This window comes from Cygnus atratus, chromosome 1 (genome assembly GCF_013377495.2).
Source record: "Cygnus atratus isolate AKBS03 ecotype Queensland, Australia chromosome 1, CAtr_DNAZoo_HiC_assembly, whole genome shotgun sequence".
NCBI classification, from domain to species: domain Eukaryota; kingdom Metazoa; phylum Chordata; class Aves; order Anseriformes; family Anatidae; genus Cygnus; species Cygnus atratus.
Genome location: NC_066362.1, coordinates 100,326,936 through 100,350,890, shown reverse-complemented (window position 1 = coordinate 100,350,890; position 23,955 = coordinate 100,326,936). Strand labels below are relative to the sequence as shown.

The 23,955-nt window shown below is 47.5% G+C and overlaps 1 protein-coding gene and 1 non-coding gene across 14 annotated transcripts; both read left to right on the top strand.

Moving 5' to 3' along the window:
* Nucleotides 1-1,898: 1,898 nt before the first annotated feature.
* On the top strand, nt 1,899-23,940 carry CHD4 (chromodomain helicase DNA binding protein 4). 13 transcript variants are annotated; one of them, XM_035571553.2, is made up of 41 exons: nt 1,899-1,916; nt 2,392-2,477; nt 3,260-3,478; nt 5,399-5,526; nt 5,713-5,904; nt 6,312-6,430; nt 6,890-7,131; nt 7,215-7,342; nt 7,472-7,607; nt 8,055-8,236; nt 8,359-8,598; nt 9,517-9,720; nt 9,826-10,031; nt 10,317-10,448; nt 10,746-10,842; nt 11,243-11,434; nt 11,533-11,733; nt 12,688-12,825; nt 14,769-14,890; nt 15,009-15,182; nt 15,546-15,687; nt 16,144-16,275; nt 16,388-16,505; nt 16,716-16,840; nt 17,136-17,373; nt 17,543-17,715; nt 17,874-18,054; nt 18,132-18,242; nt 18,391-18,497; nt 18,578-18,711; nt 19,172-19,316; nt 19,500-19,665; nt 20,039-20,148; nt 20,358-20,493; nt 20,736-20,813; nt 20,925-21,062; nt 21,155-21,263; nt 21,588-21,720; nt 22,736-22,931; nt 23,046-23,221; nt 23,343-23,940. In XM_035571553.2, the coding sequence occupies exons 3-41, from the start codon at nt 3,325-3,327 to the stop codon at nt 23,358-23,360; spliced, it is 5,853 nt and encodes a 1,950-aa protein (XP_035427446.1). In that variant the 5' UTR covers nt 1,899-1,916; nt 2,392-2,477; nt 3,260-3,324; the 3' UTR covers nt 23,361-23,940. The 13 variants fall into 13 exon arrangements, with proteins under 13 accessions (XP_035427446.1, XP_035427462.1, XP_035427460.1 ...); XM_035571569.2 differs by lacking the exon at nt 1,899-1,916 and having other exon boundaries at nt 2,366-2,477; nt 3,260-3,421; nt 18,156-18,242; nt 18,412-18,497; XM_035571567.2 differs by lacking the exon at nt 1,899-1,916 and having other exon boundaries at nt 2,366-2,477; nt 3,260-3,421; nt 18,156-18,242; nt 18,409-18,497.
* On the top strand, nt 19,693-19,832 carry LOC118260973 (small Cajal body-specific RNA 11). Its single transcript, XR_004782341.1, has one exon. It is a non-coding gene; the product is annotated as a small Cajal body-specific RNA 11 (non-coding RNA).
* Nucleotides 23,941-23,955: the final 15 nt, after the last annotated feature.

Below are 23,955 nucleotides of genomic sequence, written 5' to 3'. Positions count from 1 at the left end.
GTTAAACCGGCTAAGTAGAGAGGTAGGGCAGCTGAGAATCTGTATTGTGGTATTGTCACAAAAGACGTCTCATTGTCATTTGTAAGTATTATATTTCTTTTTTTAATTCATTTAATCTTGACCCTCACAAACACTGAAAACACCATCATAATCGCTTATACCCTGCACGGGATTTTTAGAGAGAAAAGTAAGGTTTCTGCTGGCTGAGAAACTCCAAGTTACGAAGAAAAATGAGTTGGAGCTGAGGCGGGGAAGCTCGGCGTTGATGACAAAAATGTGTTCGAGACTTCAGCAAAGCGGTGTCTCATTGGGAAGCTTGGGACTTTGGGCGTCCAAGGCTGTAGGACACATGTTAGGGAAATGGTAGCAAACAGCCCTCAAGATCATAACCCTACTAGCACGAGTGCTACTGAGTGCATGTAGAGAGTGCAGTAACCCACCTTGAGGGGTCTCTGCTGGTATTGTGCCTCCTGCCAGGTGACCGGACCGCTGCAAGAGGCGCACTGCAAGCACTGCAGTAACACTCTGGGCTGGCCTGCCTAGCACAGGAATTTGGCATGGCTGTCTGCACTGCTCCCATTAGAGGGGATTACGGCTGTCAGCGCACAAAAGAGGGAAAAGAAAAGTCCTGTGGGGGTCCGCGTGAGCTTGGTGGTAGCGCTATCAGCCGCACGCCTCTGTAAGGCAGAATATTCTGTTAGGGTTTATCCACGTGAAAGATAGATAGTATCTGTGGTGTAGTAGCACGGCTCATTCCTGCCGCTTTCCCTCTGTAGAGCTGACGTAGACATAGCGTCGTCATAGTTCAGGCGAAGGTATAGAGGCAGGGGCAGTGCACGCGTGTGTAACACGGATGGCTGGAGGAATGGTGCAATTTTGGTAGGTGTAAGGTGAACAATGAAGTCGCGTTTTGGAGCGCACAGCCCTGTCTGTGCCAGCAGTGCAGGAAGGGTGAGCGCGGAGGGGCGGCTCACACCGTGGCGTGGCTGCATGCATCGATAGCGTTACGGACTGCCCCAGAGCAGAAGCTGTTGAAGGGCGTGCAGACACAATGGTGGAGCTTGGCAGCATTTCAGCACGCAGGTGCTCACCGCAGGGAGGTGGCAGGCTGGGGGCCACATGTGCAGGCAGGCGAGGTTTGCCAGCCAAACAAGACACCCTTGGCACGCGGCAGAGGCCAAGGGGTGGCCTTGTGGAATATCCATGTGCACGGGGGTACTTCTGGTGTGGCGGGGCACACGCATTGATAGCAGGAACGCCAACACACAAGGTGTGTTTCTGTCTATGGACCGCACGAGGTGATGGTGCCTGGTGGAGGGCAGCAGGTACAGAGGGGCAGGGACAGGGGCAGGGACTGGGGCAGGGTCAGCTTTATAGGCACCAGCGCTCGCGACAGCACCATGCCGTGCGTTACAGGCCCACATACATGGTGGGGAAGCGACAGAAGTCACCGCAGCACCCGCATGGCTGATGGTTGCTGGGGTCCATGCCACCAAAGGGGCCCGCAGCTCGTGGGTGCAGGCACAGGACGGCGAGCACACCCGCTGCGACGGGCACGGCGGGCCCGATCCCGGGGCACACACACAAGAAGGGGTGACGACCCCTAGGGCAGACCCCACTCGGGGAGGCTCCAGCGGGCAGGACGCTCAGTCCCACCGCACGGGGCCTGTGTCCCGGTGCTCCCGGTGCTCCCGGGACCTGTGGGGTGGCACGGAGGGCCCGGGGCCCGGCGGCAGGTGGGCTGTGGGTGCGGCGGAGCCCCGCGGGCTGGCACGGAGGGCGGCTGTGAGTATTATGGGCTGGCTGGCTGGCTGGCTGGCTGGACGGTGGCTCCCGGCGACTATTATGGGATGCCTGCCCGCGCGGGGGGGGGAGTGGTGGCGGTGGCGGTGACTATTATGGGATGTGCGCCTGGGGTATGACTATTATGGGATGTTCCGGGGGTTACTACAGCTTGCTGTTCACCCCCCTCCTACCCCAAGCGGGAGGGCCGTGACTATTATGGGATGGCGGGCGAGGGGCCGCGCCGCGGGGGGTGCCTGCCCCGGCGCGGGGTCCCGGTCGCGGGGGGGTGGTGGTGTGGTGTGTATTATGGGATGTCGGAGCGAAGGGGTGAGAGGGTGGGGAGTATTATGGGATGTTGCTCGGCTGGGGGGGGGAGTGGGGGTATATTATGGGATATTTCCAGCCGGGGAGGGGGGGATTATTATGGGATGCCGGGTCGGGCAGTGAGTGGGAAGTTCTGAGGGGAGGACGAATATTATGGGATGTCTCGGTTGGGGGGGGGTTGCCGGGGAGATGGAGGCGGAGCCTGTTGCCGGGGTCCCGGGGCATATTATGGGATGGAGGCGGGAGGGGGGCGGGGCCTGGCCGGGTTTTTTCCCCTTTAAGAGGCGGTGCCGGGGCCGGAGCCATTTTCCCTTCAGCAGCAGCAGCAGCGGCGGCAGAGCGGAGCAGAGCTGGGGGTCTGGAGCTGGGTGAGGAGCCGGGAGGGGACGAGGGCGGGTAGATTCTCCCACCATCTCCCGGGGCCTCCCCCACGCGGGCCGGCGCCCCCTCTCCGCTGGTTCTCGTCCGCGGCTACCCCCGGGGCCGCGCTGTCCCCTCACGGGCGGCCGCAGGACGCGCCCCCCTTCCCCCTCCCGGCGCAGCACTGGGTTGGGGGGGGGCGGCCTCCCCGCCGGGCCCTGCCGCTTGCAGCTCGGCCTCCGCCCCGGCGGCCGTCCCCGGGGAGAGGCGGCCCCTCGCTGCCTGCGAGCCGGACTTCCCCGGCCCCGCCCCGCCCCGCGCCCCCGCCCGAGAGACCGTGCCCCCCCCCCCCCCCCCGCCACCCCCGCCCTGCGCCGCGCAGCCCCGCTCCGGGCGGGGGCGCGGGAGCGGCGGGCAGCGGAGCGGGGCTGCGGGCGCCGCCGAGACGACGGCGACGACGACACCTTTTGTGCGGGGTCCCGGGGGTTAGAAATGACCTAGGGCTGTCGTTCCGGGCTGCAGGAGCTGGGAGGGTGTTCCTCTAGGACAGCTGCTCTGGCTCCCTCGCAGGGGTTGAGGTGCTGACTCAGTTTAACGTCTAGTGCCTTCAAAGCCTGCCTCGTCGCGACTCCGATCTGATACCTGCTGCCAGTGTTTCTGTTATCCGTAGGCTCCAAACGCAGTGAAGTTGCTAGCTAAGCTTTCTCGCAAGGATCCTCTTGGTAGCACTATTGCTTGGAAAACCAGAGTTCATACCTGCTATAACTTTCTCTTTTTCTTTTCAATGAAGTACTGGCTTGACTGGCAAGAAGACAACACCTTCTATAAGCCCGGGCCTCCCCCAGTCTGGAGGACATGGCATCGGGCATTGGATCTCCGTCACCGTGCTCCGGGGGCAGCGATGATGATGAGATGGAGATTCTGTTGAACAACGCTATCCCCCAGCACCAAGGTATCGAGGGCCTGCAGGGCCCGTGTGTGAAGTGGGGTAATGCTCCTCTCACGATGGGTATGTGAAACGCGTGATCTGCGGGGGGGGGGGGGAGGGGTATCATTTTTGACTCGGAGTCAGGCGTGCGGTTTTGATTTGGATATCAGAATCCTGGGGTTACTTCAAATCGCAGGGCTCGTGGCTTCACGTCAGGTGGAGCTGACTTTGTTCCGAGACATCGCGGGTTGTCGGGGGCGCATGCTTTGAGGAGGTGTGAGGGGTGGAGGCAGCGTGTCCAATTCTGACAGACTATGAAAATGCCTGCAAGTTTCATCTCTCATGAGTGGAGAGGGGAATGGGGGGCACTATGTGAAAGGGCAGAATGTCTGGCTTTTTCATCAGGGATCTCAGACCTGCTGACGTCCAGAGCCAACTGCCCTGGGCTGTTGCATGACCCACTTTTTCTTCACCACACCCAATTATTGAGGCTTCTTGTGGTTCTTGCTCTGTGCTGTCTGCTCACCTTTGCTTTTCTTGTAGTCTTTGTACCTTGCCTTTTCCCTCTTGCTTGCATCCTCATCAACATCAGACTGGAGTTAGAGCCCTGGGTACTCTTCTGTTTCTGGTGGTATCGCTGCATGTCTATGGAGCAAGTCCATAAACATCTGGATTCTCTGCTTCCTTGTAAAATGGAACGTGTATCCTAATGTGCTGGACTGTAAGACAAGTTTGGCTTTTCTTACCAGGTCATGCTGTAGTGTTGTAGTATCATATGAGAAAATGTTGCATCTGGAAAGGGAAAGTGATGTTAAGGGCTTCTTGGCTTTTTTGTTTGCCTGGCTTTTTCTCTTGGTGTTTGACTTTAGGTGCCTTCTGGTCCTGCTAAGACCTTAGGTAGGGGGTAGATTGTCAGTAAGCCTTGTAAGGAAAATCTTGGTGAAGAAAAACTTAAAATCATTGCAAACTTAAGAGCTTTAAGAGATGCATTGGAAGGGATGGGACACTAGAGGCTCTAAATCGGAACTAGCAGGAGAGGAAGATGTGGAATCTCTGAAGGAACTGGTGTTGCAGGACCGTGCGAGTGAAGAGATACTAATTGGCTGGAGGTGTGTCAGGGATGCAGGGACCCCAAATTTTGAGAGCTCTACCTGCATCACCTCATCCCACCACTGCAGCTCTCTCGACCTGTGGCTTCCTCCATCCTGCCCAGCTCCTGTGGTCAGGAGGCCATTTTCCCTTGGAGGGAGAAGGAGTGACTCTGGCTGTGTGCGATGGGCGGGGCAGCAGGGGAGGGCGAATGGCTGGGCTGCTCCCGCAGACTGCCACAAAGGAGCAGCGGGCTGCCCCTGCCCCGGGGGCCTCGGGGAGCCAGGCCGCTGCGGGGAGCCAGGCCATGGGATGGGAGCTTGCACCGCCCTGCCCATGGGGTGAGCTTGCTAGCTGCTGGCATAGAGGGAAGGGCTGGGGGGAGAAAGTTGTGCCAAATCCAAATCAGAACCGAGTTGCTGAGTAGCAGCTTACCTATGGAGGAGGCCAAGTAGTGGCATACTGGACTGTACTTTGCATGCTGCTGTAGGATGCTCTGCCCAGGTAAAGAGGTTAAGTAACTTATCTTCTGGAGACCTGAGGACTGAAACAGTATCCTATTCATGTTCTCCATTATATTCACTATTTCAACTCCTTTAGTTGTGGCCATCTACTCTCTGCCCTTTCCTCTTATTTGGTTAGGGCAAACTTCTGGTCCTTGAGATCTGAGTGCAACTCTGCTTGGAGAAGGAATACTGTGGAAATAGGCTTTGTTGAAGGGAGGGAGGAAAATGTGTTACTTACCGTATGATTAAGTAGTATGTTATAAACAGTTCAGGGTAAGAGGTTGTAAATGCTTCTATGTTTGTAAGTATGTAGCAACTAGACAAATCAAGTGAAGTCTGTGAGAAGAGGGCTATGGTGTAGTGCACAGATGGAAGTTGAAATTATACGTCACCTCTTCCCCTCCAGAGCCTGAAGAAGAGCCGGAAGAAGAGCTTCTATCTGAGGCTGAAACACCCAAAATCAAGAAGAAGAAGAAGCCCAAGAAACTAAAGGAACCCAAAGTGCCCAAGCTCAGCAAGCGTCAGAAGAAGGAGGTGAGGAAAAGGAAGTCTTGGATGATGCTCTATGGATATGTGGCATGAGGGGACTGGCTTTGTTGTTGACCTACAGCAGCAATCCATTGTACGAATCCTCTAGAGCTTGGGGAGAATGTGGCATTTAGTGCTTATCCAGGGTATTTTCTCACAGCTGCCTGATCTTCTCTCTCCCTCCCTCCCCAGCTGGGGGACAGCTCTGGTGAGGGCAATGAGTTTGTGGAGGAAGAAGAGGAGGTTCTGCGCTCGGACAGTGAAGGCAGTGACTATACACCTGGGAAGAAGAAAAAGAAGAAATTAGGGCCTAAGAAGGAAAAGAAAAACAAAGCTAAGCGCAAGGAGGAAGAAGAAGAAGAGGAAGAAGATGATGACTCCAAGGTGAGAGGATACCCTGCTGATAGACTGCTTGTTCCTCGCTTCCGTGTATCCGATTTTGGGGATCAGTGCTGTTTGTTACTGTGCATGAAGTGGGGATGGTTCCGTTTCTTCCTCTCCTAAACTTGACTGACCTGAATGCTTTCCCATCTTGCATGCCTTCCTCTCTCCTACCTTAAACACACCTAGAAAGTATATGGAATCGGCAGACTTTTCCCACTTCTGATGTTCTAGTGAGGCTGTGTCCTATGGCAGTGACAAGTGAAGGGGGGGGCTGGAGGTGGAAATCCCCCAGTCTTGACCCATTGGGTCATCTGTAGATGAAAGGTATATGGGTAATGTAGATTTATAGAAGCTCTTTTGTAGAGTATGTGCTTTTGCTCAGAGTTGCTGTGATTCTCTTTGCACAGGAGCCAAAGTCATCTGCTCAGCTCTTAGAGGATTGGGGCATGGAGGATATTGACCATATCTTCACAGAAGAGGATTACCGCACTCTCACCAACTATAAAGCTTTCAGCCAGTTTGTCAGGTGATCTGCAAGCCTGTAGCACTTGGAAGGGCTGCTGAAGCAAAAAAAAAAAAAAAAAAAAAAAAAAGGACAAGGACTGACTAGGTTTCATGGTTTTGGAACCTCAAGACACGTTAGAGACACTAGCATCCTACCTAGAGCGAAAACTGAAGCAACACTAAAATAATTGGTTCACATCTTTTGTTTTTGGTGATTGAAAATGATGCGAGTCCTTACTCCTAGTCCACTTTTTTCCCCCTAATGTGCTAAATTCCATTTTGATCTCCAAATCCTGGAGCGTTTACCTCCACGCTGTGTGAAGGATGGGAGTGGAGAGATTCATTGCCTGTTCTAATCAGAGATTAGAAAGGAATGTAGTTTGGGAGAAGAAGTGCTGCTGGGGGGGGCGTAATGGGAGGAGAAGGAATCATCTAGACTTCAGGCTGGTTCAGTAACTCTTCCTTCCTTAACTGTATGCAGGCCACTTATTGCAGCCAAGAACCCTAAAATAGCCGTGTCGAAGATGATGATGGTACTGGGAGCCAAATGGAGGGAGTTTAGCACAAACAACCCCTTCAAGGGAAGTTCAGGTGCATCTGTGGCAGCTGCTGCAGCTGCAGCTGTTGCAGTAGTGGAGAGTATGGTGACAAACGTGGATGCTGTGCTGCCGCAGCCCCCGGTAGAAGTGCCGCTCAGGAAAGCCAAGACAAAGGAGGGCAAAGGTGAGATGAAAAATCTGACAAGGGTGGTAGAGAGTGGTGTCAAGGCAGTAATCCTTTTGACTCACAGGCTTCTCTGTTCGCAGGACCCAATGCCCGGCGGAAGCCAAAGGCCAGTCCTCGTATTCCTGATATCAAAAAACCTAAAACAAAGAAAGTGGCACCTTTGAAAATCAAACTGGGAGGATTTGGCTCCAAGCGTAAGAGATCATCAGTAAGTGACCCTCCTTCTGTGATATTCTGAGGAGAAGCTATGACATGCTAGAGATGCTGGGATCTGGGTCTGATTGCTGTCCCCAGCGTGCATGCCTGAGCAGCACATCTTTCTTCTTCCCTACCTCAGAGTGAAGACGATGATCTGGATGTGGAGTCAGACTTTGATGATGCCAGCATCAACAGCTACTCTGTTTCAGATGGATCTACCAGCCGTAGTAGTCGCAGTCGCAAAAAACTCAAAGCTGGGAAAAAGAAAAAGAAAGGTATTGCTGCTTGCTGTCAGTTGGAAACAGAATTGCAGCTAAGTGTATAGAGAGATGAGAGGAATGTCTGTGCAGCATTTGGGTCCTTATCAGTGTACTTGAGGGAGGAGAATTCTTCATGGAGGAAGGACCTGATATTACTTCCAGTAAGGAAAATGTGCCCAGGAATTTTTTCTCTTTGGTAGAGGAACAGATACAGTGCTGAGTTTTCCTGGCCTAAGCTATACCTTTAATTTCATGGGTGGAAGGAGTCCCAAAGGGCTTTGTTTCACTTCTGTTTCAGTTTTTGCCCCCTGCCCTGTTTATTACAAGGATAGAGAGATACAGAATCCAAAACTCACTCTGCAACTGTATAGTCTGTTGGTGCTGAGGGAGCACCAGCCCTTGCTGCAAGAGGCTTGTATCTGCTGTGCCTTGTACTATTCTAACTTCCCACATCCTCTGCAGGTGAGGAGGACTCCACAGTGGCTGTGGATGGCTATGAGACTGATCACCAGGACTACTGTGAGGTGTGCCAGCAGGGAGGAGAAATCATACTGTGTGATACCTGCCCTCGTGCCTACCACATGGTTTGCCTCGACCCAGACATGGAGAAAGCCCCAGAGGGCAAATGGAGCTGCCCGCACTGTGTGAGTACTGGATTCCCCTGAATTTGTCAAGGGGGAAGGTCAGTTGACTTGATACTGTTCAGTGCTAATGAAGATAATCATGAATGCGTCGATCTGATTTTTCTGATTTCCTACCTCTGTAGGAGAAAGAGGGCATTCAGTGGGAAGCAAAGGAGGATAACTCTGAAGGTGAGGAGATCCTGGAAGATGTTGTGGGAGATGCTGAGGAAGAAGATGACCACCATATGGAGTTCTGTAGAGTCTGCAAGGATGGAGGAGAGCTGCTATGCTGTGATGCCTGTCCTTCGTCCTATCACATCCACTGTCTGAATCCCCCATTGCCAGAGATTCCCAATGGGGAGTGGCTGTGTCCTCGCTGCACTGTAAGTTTCTGCTATGCCACTCCCCTGTTGCTAAAAGAGCAGATGGATCTGTTCCCTTTTGAACATCACATTTTCCTGGAAATGCTAGGTCCTCAGAGAAGGCTATTGCATTTTTGTCATAGTTTGCTGAGGTCTGGATCTCTATGGTTGGATGTAGCTTGGCTGTTTTTACTCCAGAGAGCAGGAAGTACAGGATTACAGCAATTGAGTTTCATGAGGTTTGCCCATGTGTGAAGTAGTTGGGCAGTCTTGGGTCCAGGATGCCAAAGCTGTTTTCTTGGGCCCTGTGTATATGTAAAAGCAGCAATATGAGTGCAAGCAAATTCAGCACTTAAATATTTTAAGCTGGTACTGAGCCAAACAGATTTTGTACTGCAGGCTCTGTAATGCCAAGCCCTTTCTTAGTAGATGGTCAGAAGTTTCACACTTGCAAGATGTTACTGAAATGAAGTATTATAAATGGCATTAGATGCTTTCAGTAAGTGATGAGGACTTCTAAGATAATGAACAAAATAGAATCTGCTTCAGGGTATATCCCTATATTGGGCTGATAGTTCCACAGAAAAACACTTTCTGCACATTGGAGTTCTGGTTGGATGGACTGACATTAAGCCCAGCAATTTGTGTATTTCATGTGGAACTTCTGATTTTTTTGTGCCCTGGGGAGATGACTAAATTAAGATACTGAATTGGATTCCCCAGTCTTGGTTGGGAGGGGAGGGAAGACAAACTAGAGAAAGCTCAGGGAAATGCTGGAAATAAGAGGATGAAAGCTTCCAAGCCCAAAGAGCAAACTCCACCTGTGTAGTAAAGCTATAACTAAGGAAGAGAACTGTGACTCTTTGAACACACTCTACTCCTCAGCACTTGTGGTTAGAATACTTGCAGTCTGATATAACAATCTGTCTAACTTTTTAGTGCCCTGCTTTGAAAGGAAAGGTGCAGAAGATCTTGATCTGGAAATGGGGTCAGCCCCCAGTTGGTCCCCCACCACCACGTCCACCTGATGCAGACCCTAATGCTCCTCCTCCTAAGCCTCTGGAGGGTCGGCCTGAAAGGCAGTTCTTTGTCAAATGGCAGGGCATGTCCTACTGGCACTGCTCTTGGGTGTCAGAGTTGCAGGTGAGTTAAAGACTCTTAGCTATCCACCCTTATGATATGGTTATTTCTGTGGGTAGTTGAGGGGGAGAGAGACTTATGGTCTTTAACTCTTTGTCCTGACTCCAGCTGGAGCTGCACTGTCAAGTCATGTTTAGGAATTACCAACGCAAGAATGATATGGATGAGCCACCCTCAGGGGACTTCGGAGGTGAAGAGGAGAAAAGTCGAAAGAGAAAGAACAAGGACCCCAAATATGCTGAAATGGAGGAGCGCTTCTACCGCTATGGGATCAAGCCGGAGTGGATGATGATCCACAGAATCCTTAATCATAGGTAGGGAAGGAAGCGAAGACAAATTATTCTCATTTAAATACCTATCCCTGTGGAAGAGCAGGAGGATTTTTAACAAATGCCTTAGGTAGGGTTAAGGGAGAGCTGATGAGCTAAGCTGCATTGTGAATGAGGGGGAAAAAATGGGAGTTCTTTTGTTTATATGACAAACATTGTTCTTGTGTTTTTGTTGCTTCATTAAGGGATCCTTTTCTTCTCTCCCACTTGAGTGGATTGAGTGAATGCTGTCTTTTCACTGTGCTTAAGACTTACTGGTTTCTCCCTCAGTGTGGATAAGAAGGGGAATGTCCACTATTTGATTAAATGGAGAGACCTGCCCTATGACCAGGCATCATGGGAAAGCGAGGATGTGGATATCCAAGATTATGACCTTTACAAGCAAGCCTACTGGAATCACAGGTAGGAGAAAATACCTAGAGGTCATGTTCCTCTATCTCAACAGAAAGTATTTGAGTATGTCATTACCTAGCACTGGCTGCATATATGGAGATAGCAAAGAAACATCTTTGTGTTGCTGTCTCCTTATTCCTTTGGGCAGGAACCTTACACCTCTCCATCAGTTCATGAAGGTTCCAACTTTGTTCTCTTGATCATATTTGAGTTACCCGATTGCCCCCCTGTTCTTTGCGATAGTTTTCCCTTGGACTATTACAAAAGCCATTAAACTTGCATATTCTTGGGACTGTCTCTGCATAGGGAGCTGATGAGGGGTGAAGAGGGAAGGCCTGGTAAGAAGCTAAAGAAAGTGAAGATGCGGAAACTGGAAAGGCCCCCTGAAACTCCCACGGTAGATGTAAGTTACTGTTTACTGCTTTGGTGCCATCTGATGGAGCTGGTTATTTTGAGTGGGGACGGGGCTTGGTAAATGGGAAACCAAAGGGTAACAAACACAAGGCTTATAATTCCTTCCAGGCCTAAAAAGTAAATGGGTTCATACAACCTTCAGACAAAGGCCTAGCTTTTGTAAACTGGAAACAGACTGGCTGGCTATTGGTAGAAAGAGCTTATAAAAAAAAAAAAGATGGGTTGGGTTGATGGACACCTTCTGGCTTTTTAGGGATTTAGTACTGGGCTTAATCTGGTGGTTTTCAATGGAGTCTCATCTACACTAGGGAATATGTATTGACTAGGAAAGAACTCTTGGTAATTGTATTGCTAAGGTAAATCTCAACTCTTCCTTCTTTCTGCTGTAGCCAACAGTGAAATATGACCGGCAACCTGAGTACCTTGATGTAACAGGGGGTACCTTGCATCCATACCAACTGGAAGGACTGAACTGGCTGCGTTTTTCTTGGGCTCAGGGCACAGATACAATCTTGGCAGATGAAATGGGTCTGGGAAAGACTGTGCAGACAGCTGTGTTCCTATATTCCTTATACAAAGAGGTGAGAGGCAAAACATAGCTGTGAGAACACTAGCCAGGAAGATGGTGCTTGAGTGAGTGGATGCATTCATCTAATGCTCTTACTGATTCTGTTCATAGGGCCACTCAAAGGGACCCTTCTTGGTGAGTGCCCCACTCTCCACTATCATCAACTGGGAACGAGAATTTGAGATGTGGGCACCAGATATGTATGTAGTGACCTATGTTGGGGACAAAGACAGCCGGGCCATCATCCGTGAGAATGAGTTCACTTTTGAGGATAATGCCATACGTGGAGGCAAAAAAGCATCCAGAATGAAGGTACAGAACTCTGCTGTATTGCAAGCCTGAGCTGGAAGAAGAGATGCGCTAGACTGGCTTTCAGCAGCCAAGATTCAGATATTCTGAAATCCCTGGGAACTGACTATACTTTTAGCTTTGCAGGGGAAATAACTACAAATTGATGACTATTGGGTATTTAGTTAGACTCCTTTTCTAGACTGTTTTAAGCACTTACCAGTCTGAACCATACAGCACTGAAGAAAAAGGGTGTTGACTAAAGCAATACTGGCTATAGGCAAGTCTCTTTATTCTTCTGCTTAATCTGTGAAGTTGTATATCATACTTCCTACAGATCTAAGTCAATGTCAGAATTGCCAACCTGCATCAATTTGACTCCTCCTTAAGTCTGTATGAGGAACTGGCTGGTCGTAAAGCCACATCTAGACATCCGAGAAGTTGCGTTCTGTGCCCAGATAGGAAGATCCTGATATAGGTGGCTGTTTTTTAATAGAATTTTAGTCTAGCTACCACCTTTTTTTACTAGGAAAAGTTTTCCCAGTGGCAGAGTTAAATAGGACTCCTTGGTTTTGGTTTCCCTTGAAATTTATCTGCACGAAGTACTAACAAATTTAAATTTTTCTAAGCTATTTATCTAAGTCTTAACTTCTTGATGAGCTACATATCACCGGATCTTTCCATAACATTCCTCTATTCACTGCTTATTTGTAAACTTGTTTCAAGACTTGGTTACTGTACATAGGTAGTAAGTAACAAAGGGGTTGAGGAGACTTGAGTAAAACAAGTAATAGGGGATTGAAGAACTGGAATGCTTGGGTAGTATTTTGAATCTGTTGACAGGAAACTGCGTGTGAGAAATGGTTTTGACATGCTGTTCAACCATGGCTTGTTGGAACAGCTTGGAGAGACCCTGCATCCCCTTTGTCTTGGGGCATTCCATTATCTCATTATCATGTCCCTCCTTTTCCTTTGCAGAAGGAAGCTGCTGTGAAGTTCCACGTGCTTCTCACCTCCTATGAACTGATCACAATTGATATGGCCATACTGGGGTCTATTGACTGGGCCTGTCTCATTGTGGATGAAGCTCACCGACTGAAGAACAATCAGTCTAAGGTACAGAAAAGCATAGGTAATAAGGTTTATAGGCATGACACGCGTTGCAGAGATTGTTCAGAAGAATAGATTGCTGTTCCTAAGCAAGTAAGTTTGTCTGCCAGCTCTTAGTCATATATTTGACAGCAAATTTGATGCATTATCTTAAAGGCGGGGAGGGGTGGGGGGAACAACCTTCATTTTTATTATAACTGGTAACAATTTCACTTGTCATGTGTCTCATTCATTAAAACAGTTTCCTCTCTGGTTGAGTAGGCAATTGGTGTATACTGGAAAACTTTAAAAAAAAAAAATAAAGTTTAAAAAACCCAACAAACACGCAAAACCTGGATGTTTTTTCTTAAAAACAGGCTTCTCTGGAAGCAGATCATATACCTGCAACAGCTCTATTCTGAAAGGGTTTACCATATTGAGTGTAAGACAAGCTTCATGAGTACAATTGTCCTGCTTCCAGAGTAGTCTTGGTCTCTGCATTCATCAAGCTTTGTGGCAGAGCTAATTAAATGTTATAGAAATGGGAGAGGTGGCCAGGGGTGTCCAACAATGCCTGGGCAAATGCTGAAAGCCATACAGCTGCTTTCATACAAGGCTGCACCTTAACTAAGCTTGTTTTAATTCAGTTGAATTGACTGTACTTTCTTAATCCAGCCCCTCCCTAAGCCCTTGTGCTTTAATTCTGGTATTGATTTGTCTGTCTTCAGCTGGATTCTAGGGCTTAGTACACTAAAAACAACTGTTACTGGAAATCTGGTTTTATAGGTTCTTGCAGACTGTAAGAGAAAGTTACTTCTTTGTTTAAAGAAAAAAAAAGCTTTAACTTTTCAGATCCAAGTGTGAGGTATCTTTCCAATATATCACAGCTGTGCTTGATATCCAGTTTCCAGATCATGTTTGATTGTAGGCCCTAAAACTGGATGTTGTTCTGTGCTTAGAATTGAAATTATTGGAAATGGTAATGAACACTTATTATTCGTACTCATGAACTGAAAGAGAATATTAAGTCTCAAGGCTTCACAATGACTAAGTTGCAATTGGATATCCACCAAGACCGTTAAGTCTACCTTTTTCTAGATTTGTTTCCTGTCCCTTAAGGACAGCTTTAGGTGTATGGTTGCAAGACAGATCAGCTTTTTTGACAGGTGGTGATGTTTACCTACCAAAGGGTATCTTTTGCAGATATGAGTAACTTCCGTATTTGATTCCAAGAAAGGAATCCTTCTGGTATGATAACCAAAATGAGTGGTGGTATCTCTTGATTTTTGTTTGCCACCTAGTACAAGCTACTCTCATACTGTTTGATGCTGTATCATGTTAAGTTTAAAAAGAGCAAACAAATGGCCAAGTTCATAAATTACTGCTATGTCAGTTTGCGCTAGCGAACACTATATACTTGTGCTTTTCAGTTCAGTACCTTACCTGCTCACTAGTTCTGTCTGGAATTACTTCATTGTTGTGAAAACCAGCACAAATTACTTTAAAGACACATTGGCAAACCCTTAGCTCTTTCTCCTCTGCTTGTTCAGAACTCTGGAATGCTGCCAGGATTGATATGAATAGGAAGACTGACTTAGTTATTTCTAGAAGTCTCGAGCCAGAGAAGCAAGAATGTAGAACACTAATTTAGAGGAAAAAGTACATAGTATAGCAGTCTGGAAAAGGTTGGTGGTCTGAAAGCTTGTAACTTAAAAAAGCAAGGGAAACCTTCTAGTACCTGATGGCTTGTAGGACTTGCTGCAGTCATTTCTTATGCAGAAGAGTGATCCAAATAAGATCAGTCTAGTGGCCCTGACTGGAATGAGAGCTGCTTGGAGCTCTTATCCAAACAGCTGTTATGATCTAAATCAAATTCTAGCTTGTTGTTCTTTTTTCTAGGACTTTTTTTTGTAGGACTGTGACTTAAGTCTTTGTGTCTCTCTCTCTCTCTTCCTTCCCTGCTTTTCCAGTTCTTCCGTGTGCTGAACGGTTATTCACTCCAGCATAAGCTGCTGCTTACAGGAACTCCCCTGCAGAACAACCTGGAAGAACTGTTCCACCTGCTGAACTTCCTGACACCAGAGAGATTCCAGTATGTCTTGCAGTGCAAGTTCAGGCAAAGCCTGCTTGTCTTGAAACTCCTATCCCCCTTTTTTTTTTTTTTGCTCTTTTTCCTTTGTGGATTTTGCTGAATGTCTGTTTCTCTGCAGTAACTTGGAGGGCTTCTTAGAAGAGTTTGCGGATATAGCCAAGGAAGATCAGATTAAGAAGCTGCATGACATGCTGGGCCCGCATATGCTGAGGCGTCTCAAAGCTGACGTTTTCAAGAACATGCCATCTAAGACAGAACTTATTGTCAGAGTGGAGTTGAGCCCCATGCAGAAGTGAGTGTGGGGATGGATGGAGCATTTGCTGTGGAACTACTGTTGCTCTGTTCTGCAGTTCCAAAGAAGCTGCTGAAACAGCCTTAGCCTCACTGTAGAGTTTTCCGCACAGCGGATAGGAGGAAAACTTCCTGCTGCTGCTGTAGTTGAGGGGAGGAATAGTCCTGTGGTCTGATGTAAGGGTTAAAAGGATAGTAACTGCCACTGGCAGAGCCTAGGTAGTTGCCAGGTAGTGCCAGGAGTTGTACACAGGTTAACAAAAGAGTATGTTAGTTGCTCTCATGAGGGGTGCCTGGGGGGTGTGTGTGTGTGTGTCTATATATATATATATATATATATATATATGTTTTTTTCCCTTTTCAGGAAATACTATAAATACATTTTGACAAGGAACTTTGAGGCACTGAATGCACGTGGTGGTGGTAACCAAGTTTCCTTGCTGAATGTTGTTATGGATCTGAAGAAGTGCTGCAACCACCCCTACCTCTTTCCTGTGGCTGCTATGGTATGTCCAGTTGCTGACTTACTCTTATATAAGCAAATTCCCTGCTGGCTGTTACCAGGGAGACCATGAGCTCCATGGCAAGTATGGAGGGATTCCCTTTTTATTCTTGTGCTTTTTTTTCCCATCTTGTATATTTCTGCCTTTATGGAGACATCACATACTGGAAGGCCTATCCTTTTCCAGTATCTTTATTGACAAGTAGGAACATCTTTTGATTCACTCAGGATGAGGGAGACACAGTAGGGACTGACTCAGAAAGAAGAAGGGATCTAGGAGTTAAATTGCAAAATAAGTAGCACAGGCTGGCACTGATGTTTTGTATAAGTAATGCTATGCATTGTGGTTGTACTGAGTTAAATGACTAGACGTGAGTCAGCATCTGAAGAACACAGCTAGGGACTAATATCAAGCAGAAGCAGTTTTCTTCTCTTACCCCTCACTTTTTTTTCTTTTTAGGAAGCTCCAAAGATGCCAAATGGCATGTATGATGGTAGTGCTCTTATTCGAGCATCTGGAAAGCTGTTGCTGCTCCAGAAGATGTTAAAGAATCTCAAGGAAGGAGGTCACAGGGTGCTCATATTCTCTCAGGTATGTGAGGGGAAAACCTTAAAGCTGAGAATTCTGTTCCTGAGGAAAGGAGCCTGTTGTTCTGGTATCCCCTTGTCCCTCACTTTTTTTTGTGGTGATTTTTGATATGCAGATGACTAAAATGTTAGACCTTTTGGAAGACTTCCTAGAACATGAAGGATATAAATACGAGCGGATTGATGGAGGAATTACAGGCAACATGCGTCAAGAGGCTATTGATCGCTTCAATGGTAAGAATTCTCCTCTGTATTTTATGTACAAAATTAAATTTCTTGTTTTGTATGTGTTTAGTGTTCAATATGGGATTGTTGATAGTGGCCCGAGTGTTCCATTGCTCTCCTGGAATCTTAAACTGGTAGTGATTCCCCTGAGATGATAAAATCCTTGTTTGAGTAATGTGCTCTCCCTTGATTGCCTCTGTTCTCTTTTTTTTTTCCAAGCTCCTGGTGCTCAGCAGTTCTGCTTTCTGCTTTCAACTCGAGCTGGGGGTCTTGGTATTAACTTGGCCACAGCAGATACTGTGATTATTTATGACTCAGACTGGAACCCCCACAATGATATCCAGGTGAGTTTGAATGAGACCACTCACTGTAGGGGGCCTTTGTGAGGAAGAAGGGAAGTGAAAGCATCAGAGGGAGTGAAGGAATTTGTGGTGACTTCCCTTCTAGAAACATGCAAAATTAGAGCAGTGAGGATGGGTGGAGGTGGAAAGTGAACAAGTAGAGGATTCTTCCAGGGCATGTCTTAACCAATGTTAAGAGCAAACATGAAGGCAACTGGGAAACTTGTGGAGGTAGGTGGGGTGTAGCAGGCAATTGCTTGTGTTGCTCTAGACTGTTCTGAGTGTCTCCCTCTTCCAGGCCTTCAGTCGTGCACATAGAATTGGACAGAACAAGAAAGTGATGATATACCGCTTTGTGACAAGGGCCTCAGTGGAGGAGCGTATCACTCAGGTGGCCAAGAAGAAAATGATGCTAACTCATCTGGTAGTGAGACCAGGATTGGGCTCCAAGACAGGCTCCATGTCAAAACAGGAACTTGATGACATTCTCAAATTTGGCACTGAAGAGCTCTTCAAGGATGAGGCAACTGAGGGTGGTGAGTGCCTGAAAGTAGAACTGAAGGAGGTGGGGAAGGACTGAATCCTTAGTTAGCTAGTAACTGTAGGCACAGTACTGATCAGAGCTCTACAAAGAGGTCTAGGGTGCCATATCCTCTCGTAGTCCCTTGAGATCCACATAGATGTCTGTCTGTGCTTCTCCCTCAGGGGATAACAAAGAAGGCGAGGACAGCAGTGTTATCCACTACGATGACAAAGCAATTGAGCGCCTGTTGGATCGGAACCAGGATGAAACAGAAGACACAGAACTTCAGGGCATGAATGAGTATCTCAGCTCCTTCAAAGTGGCCCAGTATGTAGTTCGTGAAGAGGAGATGGGGGTGAGTATGAGGTGGATATCAGCTAGGGTCTTCCAGTGAATTGTATAAGATCAGTTAAGTAAATCAAGCTGATGCTTTTAAGGGCAAGTAGGCATAAACCTACTCAGGCAGGTTGGGATATGTAACATAAGGCTCTTAATTGTACCTCTGTGTGGCAGGAGGAAGAAGAGGTTGAACGGGAGATCATAAAGCAGGAGGAATCAGTGGATCCCGATTACTGGGAGAAACTGCTCCGTCACCATTACGAGCAGCAACAGGAGGATCTGGCCAGGAATCTGGGCAAGGGCAAACGTATTCGCAAGCAAGTTAACTACAATGATGGCTCTCAGGAGGATAGAGGTACAAAAATCCACAGGAACTTGGGGGAAATGGGTGTAAGTATATGTTACTGGGAGAGTAACGGAGTAGCGTCTCAGGCTCACGTGCTGTTTTTCTTTCAGACTGGCAGGATGACCAGTCAGATAATCAGTCAGACTATTCAGTTGCTTCTGAAGAAGGAGATGAGGACTTTGATGAGAGGTCTGAAGGTAAGTTCTGGTGAAGCCAGAGTTCCTGGGTCACTTTCTCTGCATGTAGTAACAGCTGGGACTTTGGATGCTTGGTACACTTTATGGTGCCCTTCTGCAAGGGAAGTATTCACGCAACAATATGCTGTGCATTGTCTCTCCTCCTTAGCTGCGTTTCTCTCTTCAGCAGCTCGTCGGCCTAGCCGCAAAGGCCTGAGAAATGATAAGGATAAGCCCCTGCCTCCTTTACTTGCCCGCGTAGGAGGGAACATTGAGGTAAGTAGCAGCAGGATAGGTCTTTAAATTCTAGCTGCTTCTATATGGCTGTTTCCATATCTATTTTTCCCTCATTCTAGGTCTTGGGTTTCAATGCCCGTCAGCGGAAAGCCTTCCTTAATGCTATCATGCGCTATGGAATGCCACCTCAGGATGCATTCACCACTCAATGGCTTGTTCGGGACCTCCGGGGCAAGTCAGAGAAAGAATTCAAGTAAGTGCATTAGGCAGGGATGGCAACATTTAGCCCCTTTGAGGAAGAATAAAAAACGGCCCTCTTCTGGCCTTTTTGTAAAATATTAGTTTGTCCTTTGTGGGGCAATGAGGAGAGACTAGGACCTGGGGGAGACTAGGGTATTGCTCCTAGTTCTCTTCCTTGGACTCAATTCATCAGTCACCAAAATCAAACGCTTGCATAGCCAGGCAAGCACATAATACCTTCCAAGTTCTTTCCAGGCTTACAATTGCTTCTGGCTTAACATTAAGTGAGCTGTGTCCTCTGTGAATGTAACAGTTCTGTAAGGAAACCCTCTTGAAGGGGGCCTGGAACCTCAGAAATTGTCATGGTGGTTTAGAATGCTTCCCATTATCTGGGAAGGGGTCTGCTGTGGAAGGGGTCTATCTCCAGCTAACCTGTTCTGTGGCCTAAATTACTTGTCTTTTAACTGCTCTAGGGCCTATGTCTCACTGTTCATGCGCCATTTGTGTGAACCTGGAGCTGATGGTGCAGAGACCTTTGCAGATGGGGTCCCTCGGGAAGGTCTTTCTCGACAGCATGTGCTTACTCGCATTGGGGTCATGTCACTTATACGCAAAAAGGTAGGTGCCTGAGAGCACGGTAGCCTTTTCTCTCCATACAGCTTCTAGTTACTGGGGTGCTGAGCTAGTGAGTTCTCTCTTCTTCCCCACCTATTTCTTTGTGTTGAGTGATCTGTCTCTTCTGGTTTGAGGACAAGTTTTGTATGACTCCTGCTGTGATATCTTTCTCTCCTTCTCTTGCAGGTGCAGGAATTTGAGCATGTGAATGGCCGCTGGAGTATGCCAGAATTGGCAGAGATAGAGGAGAACAAGAAACTTTCACAGCCAAGCTCCCCCTCTCCCAAAACTCCAACTCCTTCAACACCAGGGGATACACAGCCAAATACACCTGCCCCTGTCCCTCCACCTGGTGAGAGCTTCCCCCTTGTGAAATCCTGTGTCCTGACCTCTTCCTGGCTCTTCCCCTCACCAGAGCTGTGGTGGTGGGGCTTGGGGGTGGACACAGATCAACTTACCTCTCGTGTTAGGAGGGCTGCCAAATATATTTGCAAACCCTTAAAGGCAAGAGAGGACACTAGTTTTCCTTGGATGAACAAATATAAGTGAAAAGTCCTGTGTTTGTGGAATGTGGTTTCATCTTGAGTGTTATTGGTCCCATTTGTTTGGGCATAATCTCCAGGAGTGAAGGAGATGTGTGCTTGGTTACAATGAAGGAAAGACCTTACTGATGGCTCTTCTCCTTCTCTTGTCTGCTCTGCTGCTGTGGGATGGGGAATATACAGAAGACGGAGTGAAGGTGGAAGAAGGAGCCAGTACCAAGGAGCAAGGAGAGTCAGCTGAACCAGAGAAAGAGCTTAGCGCCTCTGCTACAGAAACAGAGGTCCCTATGGAGGTGGGTGTTGTGTTGCTTGTTTGCCTCATGCAATTGCAAATGTCTTTACTTCTGCCCACACTTACAGTTCTTGGAACAATGCTTAAAGATAACTATTAGGTCCTCAGAGTTGGCCTAGCAGTTTTGTGCATCTTTACTTTGAAAACTGTTTTGGCTGTATTCTGTTTCCATGTGCTGCTTTGTCTCACTTCTCAATGATTTGTCCTCAGCAATGTGCCCAGCCTGTGGAGACACCACCACAGGAAGCAAAATCCCCAGCAAATCCCACAGAAGCAGAAGAGAAAAAAGTAGAGGAACCAGAGGTGAAGGAAAGACCAGATGAGCCAATGGAAGTTGAAAGCAAAGGTATCTCTAGAGAGGTTGTTTAATACCTTCAACATGCACCAAAACAAACAAAAAAATAGATGTCTTCCTAAAGCTGCATCTTCTCTGCCCTAATATTTCACCTTACAGAAACAGACATAATCGGTGGGGGGCAATTCCAGGACTTTGAACAGGGAGTCAGGGAACAGTTTTAAGTTTCACAGGTTCAGGAATAAAGCCTTGTACTTGCCAGCTACATTTCATGTTCCCCTTTTCTCCTGCAGCTGATGTGGAGAAAGTGGAAGACAGAGCACCTATTGAGAATACTCCTGAACCTCCTATAATCACCTTGGATGAGAAAGGTGAGTCATGTTCCATCCTCTTCCTGAGTCCATCTTTTGCAAGGATTCATTGTGGGTCCGACTTGCCGTGTTTTCTGCTATGTTCTTTCTAATGACTTCCTGTGTGTACAGATGAGAAAAAGGAGGATGATAAGAGAGATGTGGTGATGCTGCAGAATGGGGAGATGCTGAAAGAGTCAGTAGATGAAAGGCACAAGAAGGCAGTAAAGCAACGGTTCATGTTCAACATAGCTGATGGTGGCTTCACAGGTACCAGACATCTTTATATACCGGGAAGTATAAGGTACTGCTTGTTTTTGTGAAAAAACTTTCAATTATTTTTGTGTATTTTGCCTTTCCAGAATTACACTCCCTGTGGCAGAATGAAGAGCGGGCTGCAACTGTCACAAAGAAGACCTATGAGATATGGCATCGGCGTCATGACTACTGGCTCCTTGCTGGAATTATCAAGTATCCTTACCCTGATAGACCAGTTCTCTCCCCTTGTACATAAAGTATTACTATGAAGGTGACCGTCTCAGGTCTGACTGCAGTACATTCAGTGAGAGTGTTTTTATCTTCTTTCACCAGAGTGAAAGTGATGGTGGGAGGAGGGTTTTCCTGTCAGCACAGTTAGATTTAGGAAGACATAGGTTTCATTCCTTTTCCTTGGCTCCTGCTCCTCCCCTCTCTGCAACCCCTTTTCCCCCACCTCCTCTTGAGAACTGTATCTGCCTGAGCTGCATATTCCCTTGTTCTCACTGCCTTTGTTTGCCTGAGCTCATCCCATCTCAGTCATGGCTATGCCCGTTGGCAAGATATTCAGAATGATCCACGTTACGCCATCCTCAATGAGCCCTTCAAGGGTGAGATGAACAGGGGTAACTTCCTGGAAATAAAGAACAAGTTCTTGGCAAGGAGATTTAAGGTAAGGTGCTCTCTTCAGCATGACAAGTGCCTTTCAGCTGGATGGGCCTTTAAGAACAAGATGATTGCCTTGTTGAGCTTGATGTTTTTGATTTTTACTTTTTTCACTGAAGGAAAGATTTCTGTAGTGCCTTTTATTTAAAAAAAAAAAGTTTAGCAAAATCATGTAGTAGTGTCATGATAGGAGTCCTTTTCTTTTGAAGTGGTGTTGAGGAAGTTGGTTCAGTGCACTCTCCGCTTCCCCCTCCTCCCAATGTTGCTTCAACTGGCATGCAGGAGGCTGAAGGTTCAAGCAACTGTTCCCACCACAAGTTCTGCCTGATGTGCTACAAACCATTCCATATACCTAAGCAGAATTTAGAAAAGTTGAATAACATTAGATTGGTGAAAGAGTAGCTTTTGGTTTGTCCAAACCGACTTGGGAGTGACTACCATTTAGCTCTGGAAGTTAAGACCAACACAGATTAGGCCATGTAATTCTGAATCTTGGAACCAAACATTAATTTGATATAGTCTGGCTGATCAGCTTTGCTGTAATAGTATTCAAATTAATTTCTCCAAATGTCCCTGATATGCTTAACTGTTCTTTAGACACTTTCTGTAAGTAGCATAGGATACTTCTCACTCAGGTTCTAAGGAAAAGCTTTATCCCAAATGCTCCATGCAGAAAGAGTGAATGAGCAAGTAACTTGGTCCTCAAAAAAGCCTTTAAAAATCTGAGCCATCTTAGCAGAGGAATAAGAATTTGAGTTTGTAGTAGTCTTCTTATTAGACTAGACATACATAGCCTGGTTTTCCTGTGTACCTGGCCTGGCTTAATGGAGCTCTTCATTGTTTTGTGGTGTTTTAGGCCTTGCTCCAAGATAAAACAGAAGCTGGTGAAAGGGGACTCGGGTGCAGAATCTCACCTTATGAAGCAGTAGAGAACTAGATCAGGAGCAGACTGAGGGGTGGTGCAAACAGGCTGCTTTTCCACCAACTGCTGGAAGACTTCTCATTACTACCCTGTCTTGCAGCTCCTGGAGCAAGCACTGGTGATTGAGGAGCAGTTGCGACGAGCTGCCTATCTGAACATGTCAGAAGACCCATCTCACCCCTCAATGGCTCTGAACACACGATTTGCGGAGGTGGAATGTCTGGCTGAGAGCCACCAGCATCTATCCAAGGAGTCGATGGCTGGGAATAAACCAGCTAATGCTGTGCTGCACAAAGGTGATTGTGTGTGCTAAGCAAGAGTGGAGATGTTTAGCATCACTGCCCCCTCCTGTCTCTGTCCTGTGCAGTGCCTCTGCTTTCCTCCCCTGAATGTGTCCGTTTATCTTCCAGTTCTGAAGCAGCTGGAGGAGCTTTTGAGTGACATGAAGGCAGATGTGACTCGTTTGCCAGCCACTATTGCCCGCATCCCACCTGTGGCTGTGCGCCTCCAGATGTCGGAGCGCAACATCCTCAGCAGATTGGCTAACCGCAGCAGTGAGCCCCCTCCACCGCCCCCTCCTCAACAAGTACGTACCCTTGCTCATCCCTAAGCAGGGCTGTCTAGGGGGTGGAAACAGCCCTGGTTAGGGATGTGTTGATGGTATAATATGATAGTATTGATTCAGATAATGTTCTCTGGTCCTGCAGGTGGCCCAGCAACAGTGAGCCCCCAGCCCACTGCTGTTAATCTTTCGGCTGAGCTGAAGTGACCCTCCCTCCCCTACCCCTTCACACTCTACCCCTCTGCCTGACATTCCTGACTGGGTGCTGTTTCCCTCCATGGAAGCTGCTGTGCAGGTCTCCGGGAGGAGGAGAGACTCCTTCCGCTGCAGCCAGCCCGTTGGAGCAAGGAGTGTGCTGAGGAGAGAGGGGGACATATGATGGACTCTGTACATAGTGACTGGAGGCCACAGCGCCATGTCTGTTACACGGAGAGCCTGGCTACATTGCTCGCTGCCTTGGCCTGGGATTCCAGTTAATTTTTTTTGTTTTCTAATTTTATTTCGCGTTTGTTTACTGAGATGAGTGCACAGGTGAGACCAAGCAAAAAAAAAAAAAAAAAAAGCCAGGACAGAGACAAAGCTACCTCCATCAAGATCCTTTTTAATACAGAAACTGACCGGACTTGTCCACTAATAACTATAATAAAAAAAACACCAACAACAAAACAAAACAAAAAAAAAAAAAAAAACAAAGCAAAATCTTGGTAAAACTGAAAAAAAAAATAAAATTTCCTTGTATTTTATTTTGTTTCCCTTTA